The following is a 14,967-nucleotide window of genomic DNA, read 5'->3' on the forward strand; positions in this document are numbered from 1 at the left end:
GGGGTGCACAAAGATCACCCACAATGTTATCTTGCCAGTCCACCAGTGCATCAATCAGGACCCAGGCTGCTGGGAATCGACCTCTTTTGCTCCAGAATCAATGCCCTCCCTCATTCTCATTGGTACAGCAGAGATTGTCAGAGATACAGCACAGGAGAGCCCCGTCAAATCCAGCACTATATGTTCTAAATGGTGGAGGCTATTAACTCACTGACACACACTGTCTCTCTCCTTTCTCCTCAGCTCAACCTTTTCTTTATCACTCTCAAGAGGACTGGACTGAAAGTGTTACAATGGAACAGTTTTTCTATTGTGATGTTTGTGTGGTATGCAAAAATTACCCAAAAATGTCAATATTGCATTGAAATATTGCAGCAGGAATATTTATCACTGTCTGTAACATTGTGCACAATAGACAGTCCTGTTCATGGAGATCAATTTAGTATACAATGTTAAAAATAAAAATAAGTTAAAATTAAAATGCGATATTTGAATGGTTTATCTATAAAGAAACAAATACAGACCTATAGAATCAGACCCACTATTGTATCATGTTTAAGTTTTGAGCTACCAATTTCCATTTAATTGTTTTCTATTACCAATATCAATGTAGTTACACCATTTGTTTGCAGAAGGCACAGAAATGTGCACCACTGTTGCTGAGTTACATTCCAAGCTCAAACCACAACTCCCAGAATTCCGTCGTGTAACCTCGCGCTTCTGTCTTCCTGTTTGGGTGCCGCAGCTGGAAAAATGGCAGCTGATACAGGGAGATACAGGAGTGCTGTTAGCAAAAACAAAGACCCTTCTGGTCTTCTCATCTCCGTCATAAGGTGAGGTTTTGTCGCATTCATTAAATACAGTTAACAGCGCTGGAAAGATGTGAGACAGCCCTTGAACTGTGCTTGTATTTGGACTCAGAGACCGATTGACAGCTAGCTTTTAAGCTAAATTAGCTATGTTAGCCACATCCTTCCTGTATTGTTAATTGTATGAAATAAATTAAAGCACACGCATTTAGTATTTTTATTTCCAATATTATATGTCGGTAAATGATATCAGCAGTTTTATTTCTTCCTGAAGCAAAATAAATGTAAAATATGACTTCGTCACGACGTGTGCCTTTCACAATTTGAAGCTCACTCATTATTCGGCACTGTCAATAAAATAAAATATATATATAGAGAGAGTAGAAGTTGTAGTAGTAGTCAGTAGAGGTTAAAGAACGAAACAACTGGGCTTTTCTTTTGCCCGGTGGATGGTAATGTACTTTTTTTTTTAAATATCCAAATGGCTCAATGACCTCAATGATTTTGGAGGTGTCTCTTAGCAACAGTTGCTAAGTTCTATGAAAAGACTTGTTTGGGTTTTTAAGTTTTACTAGTTTGTTATGTCGGAGCACTGTGGCTTGTATGAGATGCATTAGTTAGAGGCACACACTGTAACTACTGTGACTCTTGTAACCAAGTCAATGACCCTAACGGTCATGATAGCTCAATTTAACTGTCTCCAAGTCTTACTTTCTCCTTTGGAGAGAGGAAAATGTACACGGAGACTAACAAAACTTCACAGTTACAGGATTCTGAAAGTGATGATAACGAATATCCATGTCCAGGCATCTGTAAGTGCTCCAATGGGTTCTCAGTATGTAATACATGAAATTGTTTAATTTAGGCTATAAAATGTAAATAAATGATTACTTTTTTAAACCAGGACGATCAAATGAGCCTCATCTACCAGTACTACTTACACTGCTGCTAGATCCACTTTTTACAGAATGAACGTACCTATTAATGTTGACATGCAGCCCTATACTGTAGGGATATGTTGGCATCCATAGTCTTGCACTGTTACTGTCCCCATGTTTTCCCTCTTTTACCTTATACTGCTGTCGAGTGCTTTATCTAAGCTCCCACTTAGCTCAAACTCAGCTTGCAATTGCCGTTTCCTGAGGGTCTCTGCACTCCACTCTGATGAGATAACACTGATGCCTCATCCAGATTTCTGATGTGAATTTAGTTAGTAGATTGAATCTTACTTGTCCCTTCCCTCTTCCCCTGATACAGGACTCTGTCCAGCAGTGATGATGTGCAGGACAGGGAGACAGAGAAGGGTCGCCTGGAAGAGGCCTTTGAGACATGTGACAGGGATTTAGATGAGCTGATTGTTCAGCATTATGCTGAACTCACCACTGCCATCAGGACTTACCAGAGCATCACAGAGCGCATCACCAGCTCCCGCAACAAGATCAAACAGGTAGGGAACAGATAGATGTATTCAAAATGTACACTGGATGACATGAACCTGAAGGGTTGTGAAAACTATTGCTAGAGTTCATGCCTACATTGTTTCAGATGGATTTCAGAGCAGTTGCTTTAAGATGTGTAATGAAAAACAAAACAGATAAGCTTTTTTCTTTAATTTGCATTTGTTTGTTCATTTATTAAAAGGGTCTCTTATCTGAGTTTTTAGGCTTTTTGTTCTCCAAGACTGAAAGACTGACTTAATTAACACAAATCCTGTTCACCCAAGAAGAAAAATGCCTACTTAACAATTGGCAGCTGAAGTCCAGAACCCATAGCCCCCTGGATGTAATTTTCTCAATCACATTTGTTAAAATTATTCAAAATGTTGAGGGCAGCCCCTCATGAACAAAAAAAATATAGATTTGGCAAAAAAGAAGAGTCAACTTTAAGGCTGTATGCCATATCTGCCATGGATATTTCTTTACAGTGCTTGATTTCAGTAGCCTGTCAATGGCACCCCTCTATTTCCACATCATCTGATAGTAATCTTTAATTTTATGAGATTAAAGTTGCCATGTTCTTGATAATATTAAGAAGTCTGCCTGTGTCTAGTTGTCACACCAAAAATGGATAGATTAATCAAAAGTTATTTAGAACAGCTAAAATATCTTGTTACATTACTTAGGTTTTTTGTTGTTTCAGGTCAGCGGGTAGTGCAGTGAAAGCAACGAATAACACTATTTTGAAAGTAACCTAAAATCTCTCAATATTATGACTTGAGCAGTAATAACCAACTTACACTTACTGAGTCATAACAGTTTGTTCCACACTTCCAAAATGCTTTTGTTCTGGGGTAATACCGTTTTTAAAATAGCCCTAGCGGCCAAGCTTGGTGTTGTGCCTCAATTGTATGACTTCAATGCACTCTTTCCTGCAGGTGAAGGAGAACCTACTGTCTTGTAAGATGCTTCTACACTGCAAAAGGGATGAGCTGAGGAAGCTGTGGATAGAAGGCATTGAACACAAACATGTCCTCCAGCTGCTTGATGAAATTGAAAGCATCAAGCAGGTGCCTCAACGGCTAGAGGCCTATATGGCAAGCAAGCACTACCTTCATGCCACGGATATGCTGGTGAGTAGACTCATGGTCAGAGAGTTGTATGAGCATCTTTGTATGTTTTGAGTATGTGTGAGCTGTAGATTATTTCAGTCAGACAGAGAGTGAGAAAAACATAGACTGCATGATACATTTTTTTTTATGTTTTGTCCAGTTTGTTTGGATGGTATGCAAGGTAAAGAAAGTGAGAAATGGAAAAAGGAACAGATTGGTGTTTTGTTGCTGAAGTTGTGGGAAAACCAATTGACAGTGTAAATGCATATGAGGCAATACTGATAGGTTGCTTTGAGACCCATTGTGTGCACAGTACTCATATATAAACAGCAGTGTTTATGAAGTGTTGCTGCTAAGATTGATTTCCTGGTGCCTCTCATCCTTTTAAAGAAGCCTTTTCTAGCCTTGAACAGTCCATTGGGTGCAACTCTTTTACTTCAAGCAGACACCATCTAAGTGCAGTGAGGGCGCTGCAGGTGTGTATGTATGCATGTACTGTTGTTCTTTTGATGTGTGTTTTGCAGTATGCTTGGCAGGGGAGCTGGAGGATGGCATTGAGGACTAAACGACCAGGCTCTGTGATCTCTCTGTTCCTTTCCTTTCCTTCCCTTTCCTCTCTCCCTTCCTCTGTCACTCCCACACATCTTCCTTCAGACTTTGGTAATAATTAGTTTGCTAGAATGGGGTTATCTGAGGAGGAGGAAAAAGAGGGATGATGGTGCACCCAAAGGACCATGAAAAATCCTTTTGTGGGGGTGGAAAGAAGTGGAACTTCATTCAACCTGTGCTCAGTCAGTTCAGCATGTTTTGAAAGGTTGCGGAAAGTTCAAAGTCAGTTGGACGTTTCGCCTCTGTCTTGCAAACTTCAAATACACTTTACTTGATCAGGATGGTGCATTTTCATTGATACGGAAAAAGCAGACTTTAAAGCACATTTTATGTGCCTTTAACTATCAAAATGATGTTGGATGCATTCGTTCTACTTTTTGCTTTGGTGACATATTTATGCAGTTCATGAATAAGTAATGTGTGAAAAGTCCACTTTGAATAACCTGCACTTAAACCAAAGTAGAGGATGATAGTAGAGATTAAAAAATGGCCCAATAACATCCTTGAAATAACACATTTGATATATGAATGATTCCACCAACATTTCAACATTTTTACTTTTAACATGGAGCAATAAAGGCTACCTGTGAGCTAAAATAATAGCATGCACTGAACTGAAGTGCAGAAAAGCTTTTTAGCGAATTTGATGTATTGTTAGCTCAGCAATTGCCATTTCATTTAATTTATTGCCATTTTTAAACAGGCAAACTAAAAATGACTGCTTGTTTCCAGCGTATACCAACTTTTAAATGTTTATAGAATGTGTATTGGTAAGTGTGAAAAAAAATCTCTCAACACAAATCTAACTTTCACTTGAAACTGGCGAAATAGAATATTACCCCCCACTAACAGAAATTTTCACTAGATTTTTGGAAAAACATGATAATCAGGCAGAATGTGATAATTAGATTTATATGAAATCGTGAAAGACCATGCAGTGTTTCCTAAATTTCTTTGCGGATATATTTTATAGTCTCAGGACAGACTTTGTCTCTGTGCTGTGACATCATACTGTCTGTGTCACTTCTCACAGAGTTCCCATCATGCTGTCACTCATTATGGCACTCATCTGTCAGATTAACATCTCGCAGGCTTTAGTCTTTCACATTGCATTTCTTTCTTTCTTTCTTTCTTTCTTTCTTTCTTTCTTTTTTTTCTTTCTTTCTCTTTATTTTCCATCCATAACAAAAGTTGTTTTGTGCTTACAGATACATGCAGTATAAATCTTTCTTATAATTTTCGCCTGGTACTGTAGCAGGAGTAGATTAGCCAGGGATAAACTTCGCAGCCTTGTGTTTATGTGAGGCTTATCTCTAAGGGTTGACAATTAGAATTCAGACTATGCTCTCTGTCTGCTATTGAATGGCAGTCTTAAACCCCATGGGGTTGTTTAAAAACAAGACTGGCTTTGGTTTTAGAAAAACTCCTCTCCTCTCCTCTTCTCTCCTCTCCTATCCTCTCTTCTCCTCTCCTTGTTCCTGTAGTAACAAAAAACGCAGGTGGATCCACATACAATTGCTATTACCCCTTCTTCTCTTCTCTTCTCTTCACTTCTCTTCTCTTCTCTTCTCTTCTCCTCTCTTCTCTTCTCTTCTCTTCTCTTCTCTTCTCTTCTCTTCTCTTCTCTTCTCTTCTCTTCTCTTCTCCCTTCTTCCCCTATTTGTCCGTCTCTCACAAGCAAATTCACTAGAGACTTCATATCCCTAATCACACTGACAGGCCTGGTCCTCTAATGATGTTAACCAGCCTTCCTCTGTCATCCCAGCCCAATGGTAATGAGTTATCTCCCCACACACAGACACATAAGCGTTAAATGATTTACAGTCATACAATCATACACATATAATCATACAGACACATCTGAGAGGTGTGTACACGCACAGACACAGAACATGCAAAGCCTTGCAGGCATGCCGAGTTATTCTATTAAGCCAAAGGGGGCTGATCATGCAGCGCATTAGCTCATCTTGTCACTAATGTGGCTCTCATTTGCATCAACACACACTTGACCCATGCCTTCTGGCCTGCCCTGGTCATGCAAATATTCTCTACAGCGCTACCATTAGGCCATTAGTTGCTTTGAAATACACACGAAAAAACACATACATGCACATAAATACACATGTACTGTACAGACTGGCACATTTTATTTAATGGCCATTAAATGTAAACACACCACAACCACTGCTGCTCCTGCTAATGAAAACTGAAAAGGAGGGAGGCAGACTGAGTGAATTTGGAGTAATAAAGAGTGTGACTTAGGAGCACATGACTAGACTTAAATTCAGTTTTTTGAGTGAAATATATTTTTCAAATATTGTACAAAATAGTGTGTATATTTGTAGGTCAATTGAAAATAGAATGAAATAATAATATAATAATTTTGATTTTGATGATAAAATTAAATTTAATCAAATTAATGAATAAAATACATACATTAACAGGTTATTCAGCTGATTAGAAATATTGCAATGAGTGTCACTCTCTCATTGTAAACATGGCGTGAAGCCTCAGCATTGCTCACTTTCTTAGAGTTGGCGATAGACATAAAGGGAGCTGCATGTACAGGTGTCATTAAGTGAAAAATCCTGGGGACTGCCTAACCCATTGAGGAAATGAAGGGGTTAAATAATGCATTGGTTGATATTTATGTGAGCGTCTTTTGTCTGAATAGTGTTTGTTCTGGTTGAAGGAACAAAAGCCAGTGGACCTCTTGTTTTACATTGAAAGTAGAAGCTGTATTTTAAAATCGAATGATGTTGAGCGATTTAATTTCCTGGTGAACTCTCCACTCTCTTTATAGGGTTAGGGGCAATAATTAATATGACCTTATAGAGGTCCACTAGAGTGTTTTTTTTCCTGTAGATGATTGGTCTATATGTGTAGTGTGGAGTTTTAGAGTAGTATCCTAATACTTGTGGGTAGAGGCCATTTAGAGGCAAGCAAATATTGGTTGTGTAATTAATGTTTCTTTCACTGTTATGAAGGTTTTATGTAGAATGTACACTGGCCACAAAATGTGTTGCATATATACAGTGAGGTGTCCCTGGTTCAGGTGTCCTTGTCATGTGTTGTCCCCTCCCTAAATTGTTGTCCTCTGTCTTCCTCTGTGGACATGTATTTTGTATGTCATCTCCAGTGTAGGCAAAGGATGTAAAAAAAAATAGAATATACCAAAGCAAAACAATATTTACTGATTCAGTTATTTTAAGCGATCTCAGTAAATAGATAGTGGACACAGGAATGCATGTTGCTAAAGTTTGAGCAGACACAATAAAACTTGCGAAATACAGCTGAGGGTAACCTGTGCTTGGCTGGTGTGTTGTCACACGCAGGTGTCAGCTGTGGAGTCCTTGGAAGGCCCCTTGCTGCAGGTGGAGGGACTTGGAGATCTGCGGTTGGAGCTCCACAGCAAGAAGCTCAACATCCACCTTGTACTCATTGATGAGCTGCACCGTCACCTCTACATCAAGTCCACAAGTCGCCTGGGACATAAGAACAAGGACAAAAATGCTGCTCGCCTTCCAGGGTAAGGGCCGGTTTTTTATACTTCTTTTAATATGTTGTTACCACTTTGGGGAGGCCTCCAGATGTCCTCACAAGAATAGAAATGTGAAAATAGTTCTTCAGTGTCATCACGGGGAGTGTGTTCATTTACTTAATTGTTTATGCTTGAAAAAAATTGTGGTTAGTTCTTTATTATTGCTTCTGTGTTTGTGCAGGAAATTACAGTATTTTGCACAGTAGCATGACTAGTGGTTAAAAACAATCTAACTATAAGGTACTGTAAGGGATAAGGGATTTCCTTTCATTTCATTTCATTTCTTTTCTTTTCTTTTCTTTTCTAAACATCCTTATTATCTTCAGCAAAGCTGTAGCTGTTCTTTTATGGGTCCACACAGCAAACATAAAATACCTTTTATTTAATTTCCTTACAGCTTATCACTAATATAAAATGTGCAAGGTTGAGAGAGACGGAGGTGTGACGTTGCCTGTTATACAAATCCATCTTTTAGTCAGTTTGTTTGGGTCCGAGTTATCAAAAGCTGTTATTGTTTGGCTATTATGTATTCAACAGAAATATAGCCATCAAAGTGCTTTCTTCTTTGAAAAGTTTAGACTTTATAGATGTGCCTTCATTATAAGTTATTTCATTGCTGGGACAACTAAGTGCGACTTGCCAATTATTTACTGTATGGAAACCAAAGCCAATTACTGACAAAAACAATTAGACCTTGTATAACTTGTTGCTTTGCTTCTTTATGTTTGTACTTTCTGCTCTGAGCTCCAGAGAAACAGACAAAAAAACACCCCACATCATCTGCCGTAAAGAGGCAACCAGCATTAATTCACTCATAGGGAATAAAGAGGCATCATGATAGGTGCTACAGTAGGAACATCACACAAACCAAAATGCACACATCATATTTTGGTTTGTTTTTTTAGGGAAAAAACTATTTTTTAAACCTAGGAGACAATGTCAGAAGCCAATTACTAGCATTAAATAAATAAAATGACAGAATGCAGCATCCGTGTTTTCTGTGTGACACCAGTGATGCATCAAATGATCAAGTAGGTTTTGCAGCCACTAGGAGAATAACTTAAGCCATGCCTCCGTGACCCCAGGGCCGCTCTCTTAGTTTCATGAAGCAGCCGTATAACTTATTGGGGATAATGTGGCACAATGGCTTCAAAAACACTGTTGATGCTGTGTAATACATTCAGCTTAAGTGTTGTTTGCACTTTTACACATGTGTTTATGTGTGTCTGTGTGTGGGTGCAGTAATTATGGTAGCGGTGGGTTGGTGAGGTAGAGTGATTTATTACTGAGGGTCAGCCAGTGACAGGTCCTGGCCTCCCTGTATTGGGTCGCCTCTAACAACAAGCCAGCCTCCATACACCCCACTCACTTAGCAGGCACACTGTGTTTATACCGCCCAACTTAAAGGACCTGGATTGCTTCCACCTCCGGCTTAAGGCTTGATAAATGGCTCATTGGAAAGCAGCACCAATCCCACCCAGAGATGCAAGGCTTTTCGTTATAACAGTAGATTGTTTTTGTTAGGAAAGGGAAGGTAAGTGGGTACAGTTCTGGTAGTGCATACTAAACTTTTGTATGTGTATGAGAAGCTCTTACTCCAGAATTTTGGAGTTGCTTGCCTCTCATGCAATTGCAATATCATGATTCATATGAGACAGAAAGCATGATATGTAATAACATGATGTGTTTTATTTTATTAATCCCTGAATTCTATTCTCTTCACAGCTCCACTGCCAAAGACACATCTCCAATGCCTGTGTTGGATGTCAGCAGCCTGTCCACCCCACGCAAACTTTTGGATTCATCACAGTTCAGCACACCTGGATCCAGCAGTGGTACGATCTTTGGATCATATTAGATTAGGCTCTAAGAGGCAATAATGGACAAACAATTGGTGGTGGCTTGGTGCAAAGAGGATAATAGTGAAGGAAAAGAGAACAAAAAGAAATGGAAATTTTAAAAGTGCTTTTCACGAAAAATAATAGATTACATAGTTTGCGCTCCATTAAAATGGCATACATTAGGAGAGCTATAGAGATTAACATATCAACAAAGTAGTGTTGTTGGTCTCTATGGATGACAAAGCGTGTGGATTTCAGCTGGCAATTTTATTTTCACTGTGCTGATATTCTTAGTGATAATGAAGTCATTAGCACCACTCCGGCTTACATCCATTTGCATGTCATTATACACACACACACACACACACACACACACACACACACACATACACACACACACACACACACACACACACACACCCAATATTACTGAATTCACACAAAAATGGCTGATCCAAACTTTTGTACAAAGGACTGAACGCACCACTGATGCCTCATTGCACACACACAAACACACACACACACACACACACACACACACACACACACACACACACACACACACACACAATCAGCTTTGCACACTGGCATACACCCACATGTCTTTCCTTGCAGTACATGTCATAACATCTTCAACTTTTATCATAGTATACATTTCCCTTGCTATAATTATAATCATCTTGTCCTCCCTATCTGTACCATTAGTCACCCAGCGTCTCTGTCATCACAGCAGGGGAACAGCATTCATTACACTCAAACCGGTAACCAGCACTTTTAACAGGGACTGATAATGCAGGCTATAGCTGTATTCGGGAATGTATGAATTCTCTCTTGGTTGTTGGGGCGTAGAGTCACCACAGCATTCCTTCCAGGCAGAGCACAGAGGAGCGCAAACAAGAAGATAATGAAAAAAGTTAATCCTGCAATAACTTGGTGTTCCCTTGGTGATTCTGAGTTTTTATATTAAGCTTGGCACTTTTTTCACCACCCACTCTTGGCATTCTAAATTAGTGACTCACCAAGTCGTTTTTAGCTGTTTGGATACCAAGCAGTCATAGACCATACTGTATATGTACCACTCAGCATTCACAGACATAATCGCTTATTGCTACTGCAACTGAGTGACACATTAACAACTTAAGCATGTGATTGGCTCCTGACAAGCAAGGTTACCTGAAAGGTGTGAACATATCTATGCCATCCAGTGGTTGTTTGATTAAACTGTTTTGTGTCTGTCCTTCTTTCTCTATATCTGTCTCCTTCTTTCCCCACTGAAGGCTTCTGTCAGCTACAGCTGTCATTTCAATTGTGTATCTTTTACTCCATCTCCTTTATTTACTTGGCTCAGCACATCAGCATCTATGTGTGTGCCATGACCTCAAACACAAACACAAATGTACGAAATGCAACTAATACATACTAAATGTCCATTCAATTCACCCAGGAGCCCTAAAAGTAAAAGCTAAATCACAGTTCCCCCCACATTATGCAAAGAAAACACTGACAATTAGCTACCACCAGGTGGTAAGTGCCTATACACTGTCATGCTAACAACTGTGGTCACGACACAGCAGCCAGCTTCCATCAGTGGCCTAGCGTGCCATTTTGTCTAATAGCATTAGAGTACCTCATTTGTAGCTAGTAATTGTCATAATTATTACACAAACTACAGTTGGAATGGGAAAAAGAGGAAATACACCCAAAGTCCATTAACTTGCCATAAACATTAACTCTCTTAACGTGCTTTGATGGGGAATTGGGAGGCCCCATCTAATGGAAATTACAGCATCACTCCATGCTGCCACTCTCAATTTAGCTGCTAATATGGCTAAGTCATATGGTGAGAGCATGAGGGGGGAGGATAATAGGATAGGTGCAGGTGTGCGCGTTTAAAATAGAATGATGTATATTAATATAGTAAGTGTGCACTGTATATTGGTGTATGTGGGTGTTATGTTCCGGTTTTCCGGTTCTACAGTGTGCCAAAGAAAACACTGTGCATTTTATGTGTGCCATATAGATCTTACCACAATAAGATACTATAGATTTGAAATGTTAGATTGCCGGGTGACATAACTGTTTCCAAAGCCTTTGCTGTTGTGTCTTAAGAGCAAGACGGCTCAAAACACCATGATATGAACAATGATTTTTACATTTGTCCAGTAATGAAATAATTGTATTTGTATGCTTGTAAATATTTTATAAGCACTTACAGTATGTGCTAACCAATCTGTATGTATATATCTTCTTTAGTGCGTGAGCTGCAGCAGGATGCGCGGGAGCTGAACCAAACTGACCTCCCTGAAGTTGATCCAGAGGAGAACAGTGCTGAGTTCATGGGCATCCTCATCAAGGTACATATTGTACTGAATATTCCACTCTGTTAATTGTGAATTTTAACACTGTTCTGTGCCTGTTATTTCAATGTCTCTGTGGTGTGTATATATATATATATTTATGCTTTAAGTAAAATATTTCTATTGTCCTTTTTCTTCAGGCTCTGGCCAAGTTGAAGAAAATCCCAGAGACCATTAAAGCCATAATGGAGCGGCTGGAACCTGAGCTGAAACAGATCGTTAAGAGGTCCACCACTCAGATTGCAGACCATGCTTACCAGAGAGGAGAAAACCTGGCCCAGGAGAGCCAGCCAGGGTAAAGTATTGGGATAGGGAGGTTGAAGAAGACTCTATGTTAAAATATCATGGCTTCCTGAGAGAGGAGAATAATCCCCTGAAGAGTGAGTTGCCATAGATCAGTAAAATAAATGAAGAAAACTGGAGGTTAATGATAAATAGTAAATGAGGATGGAAATACACTAAATAGATGGTCATGGAGAGGAAACTATAATCAGTTCTGTTGAAAGATGAAAGCCATCTTTTTGAAATGATCATATTTGCCTGACAGAAGATAATAAGTGGCACTAGCATTGTTTCCAAAAATGATCAGTGTAAACAGCAGCATGCAGCTACTGCTGTTACCACTGATAAAAGACCTTAATGAAGCTGTCATTTATAATCCCGACATCTATGCAAAAGTGTTTTATTAAAGCAGCTTGTTTGCTGATTCTTCTGTAGGTGTATTCCCATTAGAATCAAACCCCCAGTGTCATTATATAAAAGGTGGCCACGCTTTCCAGTCACTGGTAAAGTTCTGTCTATTAACTTAACATTCACTGATAGAAATTCATCAACCATCCCTGTAGCTTCTTACTAATACTTGACAGCTGTTTATAAATACTAATATGGGTTGGATTAGTCACCAGCCATTTTTGGTGTTTCATGCAGTGGGTATTTTAAGTATATTAAGAGTTGACAGTGAAGGCAGTAGAGAACAAGTTTTGAATGCATTCCCTGGGTGTTCATAGTCAGACAGTCAACCAGGTATGAAACACAGTCAAGGCCAGGACTGGAGACGCACCTGCCTCAGACCATGAAAACAGATACTCTGCTGCTTTAAACCTAGACAAGTCATGGTTAAACACACCCATACACACACAAACAATTTCACACCTGCCATAGAGGACTGCTACATTTTAAAAGCAGTCACGTCAGTGCCTGCAGACATACACATACAGTGAGTAGACTTGGGAAGCACAGGTCTCAGTCCACTGATCCTGAACCATTTAAGAGGAACGTCTTGTTTTCTGTCAGGGATGTTCTCTCTGGCCTCGTCTGCCTTCCTTCTCCTGTTGCCTACTGAATCTCATCTGACCTCAATGTAATAGGCCACCATGTAGCTCATTCCCAGTTCTACTGCTTACAGATTGTTTTAAGTTCGCCTGCGTGTGCGTATGTATGTGAGCACATAACACTGTATTTGTCTCAGAGCATGCTGAATTGCATTTGAACACTTAGAGGGTTGTCTGTGTGTTTGAATTCAGATGCGTACACACCTAGTTCTGCCTATGTTCACTTCAATTTAAAGTCAAGGTTTGTTGCTATGGAAACTCCAACCAATGTACCACTTGTAGGGAACAATGGTCTTGCATTATTGCACACTATATTTTATAGCACTGCAGACTAGCAGGCAACACTTAAGCACTTTACAGCACATACAGTGGTCTGTGGCTTGCTCTAGGAGGTTTATGTTCTCATTCACATCTTCTGTGATCAGCCACATTGAAAGTGCATTTTCATTCCCAGCTCCTTTCACTAGATCTTACTTTCATAAAGATACTCCACGCAGGTTCCCTCTCCATGCACCAAAGTTATTAGCACGCACCACTGATCTGTGAGTAGTTCAGTGTAATTTACATCAAATCAGACTTCTTGAACTCATATTCCTTTTTCATTTTGCATTACAAAAACAGAGCCTTATTTCTCTTTTCTTTGTTGTTGGTATATAGGCGATTCTGAATCTAATCTGAATCCCTCAGAAAGAGAGCAGATTTAAAGTGAAGAAATGCTTGAATGCCCAAAGAACATTAAAATGAAAGGCTAAGTGTTTTAAATCCAATTTAAAAACAAGAAAAACTCATTGATCACAAGACTGATTGCCTGTCTCTCATGTACTGTTTTTTTCTGCCGGTTCAGTAGAGTGGTCACTGGAAAAGTCTGATTGGCAGATGTGTAAATGTGTTTCTACTCTATGTCCATCTGTGTATGACAGCAGGATGACCTGGCACATTTAATACTTCAGCACGCTTCTTTAAACACCCTGTAGACCCCTATTTATTGTAATTTAATTGTCTGTGACTGGCAACTAACTTAATGATAATCTAATGTGGGCACTACCATCATCGTCCAAAGTGAAACACACACACAGAGATGTACTGTCAGTCTGTTAGTCAGGGAAAGTACGTCCATGTGTGTGCTCCCTGCTGTTTCTCCTAGCTGTTCATCAGCCTTGTGTGCGTCAGCTTCGATCCTGAGGGGAAATGAGAAGTGAGGTCTCAAAGAACAGACGATATGGATTAGGATGGCCTCCACTGGGAGATAATGAGAAGGACTGGGCTGTCTACTTTTCGTATTTGTGTGTCTGTCCATGGGTGTGTGTGTGTGTGTGTGTGTGTGTGTGTGTGTGTGTGTGTGTGTGTGTGTGTGTGCGCGTGTGTGTGTGTGAGTGAGGTTGCAATGCACTTAGATATTGAGCAAAAAGAGAGGTGACAAGGTCAGAGCTGTACATTTTGTGTTTCCACCTCTGTGCAGGTGTACATGATCATATATTGTTTGTCCGTTTCTGAAGGCTGGTGTTCACTTTGTATCCTTTCTGTTGTTGTCCTTCATGTTTTTACACGAGAGAGGGGGAGAGAGAGATTCCCTCACTCGTTGGCATTTCATAGCTCCTCTTTTCGTCTCACGAACATATTCCATTCACTGAGTTATAGCTCATAGTGATTTGTGCCTGCTTTCCTCTCCATTAATAACATTTACTTGCTGCTACTGCCAGTGTAGTGACAGACAGCCAACCAAAATGCCCCCTAGTGAAACATCCATCTTGCCACTATGTTATCCTTATACCTTCCCAGGAAACCTTGGCCGCTTTCCATAACTTTTAGCATGCTTTCTTTTATTGCAGCATTTAAATTGGTAGTAATTTGTATTCATTTAGCATCATTGAGGTATGGGCTCAGGTGCTTCTGGGTATACATAATAGAAGCAGCAGCAGCCTTTCTGGTTT

At 39.7% G+C, this 14,967-nt stretch overlaps 1 protein-coding gene across 2 annotated transcripts in view; it reads left to right on the forward strand.

Moving 5' to 3' along the window:
- The first annotated feature begins 733 nt into the window (after positions 1–733).
- The window catches only part of exoc4 (exocyst complex component 4), a 111,164-nt gene continuing 96,930 nt past the window's right edge, over positions 734–14,967 (forward strand). For both annotated transcript variants that reach the window (XM_023429175.2, XM_023429176.2), the window contains exons 1-7: positions 734–833; positions 2,067–2,256; positions 3,184–3,378; positions 7,302–7,495; positions 9,233–9,342; positions 11,602–11,702; positions 11,846–12,000. In XM_023429175.2, coding sequence (XP_023284943.1) covers positions 754–833; positions 2,067–2,256; positions 3,184–3,378; positions 7,302–7,495; positions 9,233–9,342; positions 11,602–11,702; positions 11,846–12,000 — 1,025 coding nt within the window. In that variant the 5' untranslated portion in view covers positions 734–753. The remainder of the gene's footprint in view (positions 834–2,066; positions 2,257–3,183; positions 3,379–7,301; positions 7,496–9,232; positions 9,343–11,601; positions 11,703–11,845; positions 12,001–14,967) is intronic.

The sequence above is a fragment of the Seriola lalandi genome, unplaced genomic scaffold, assembly GCF_002814215.2.
Source record: "Seriola lalandi dorsalis isolate HSWRI2012SDOR001 ecotype SW California unplaced genomic scaffold, Sedor1 jcf7180002054889, whole genome shotgun sequence".
Taxonomy (NCBI): domain Eukaryota; kingdom Metazoa; phylum Chordata; class Actinopteri; order Carangiformes; family Carangidae; genus Seriola; species Seriola lalandi.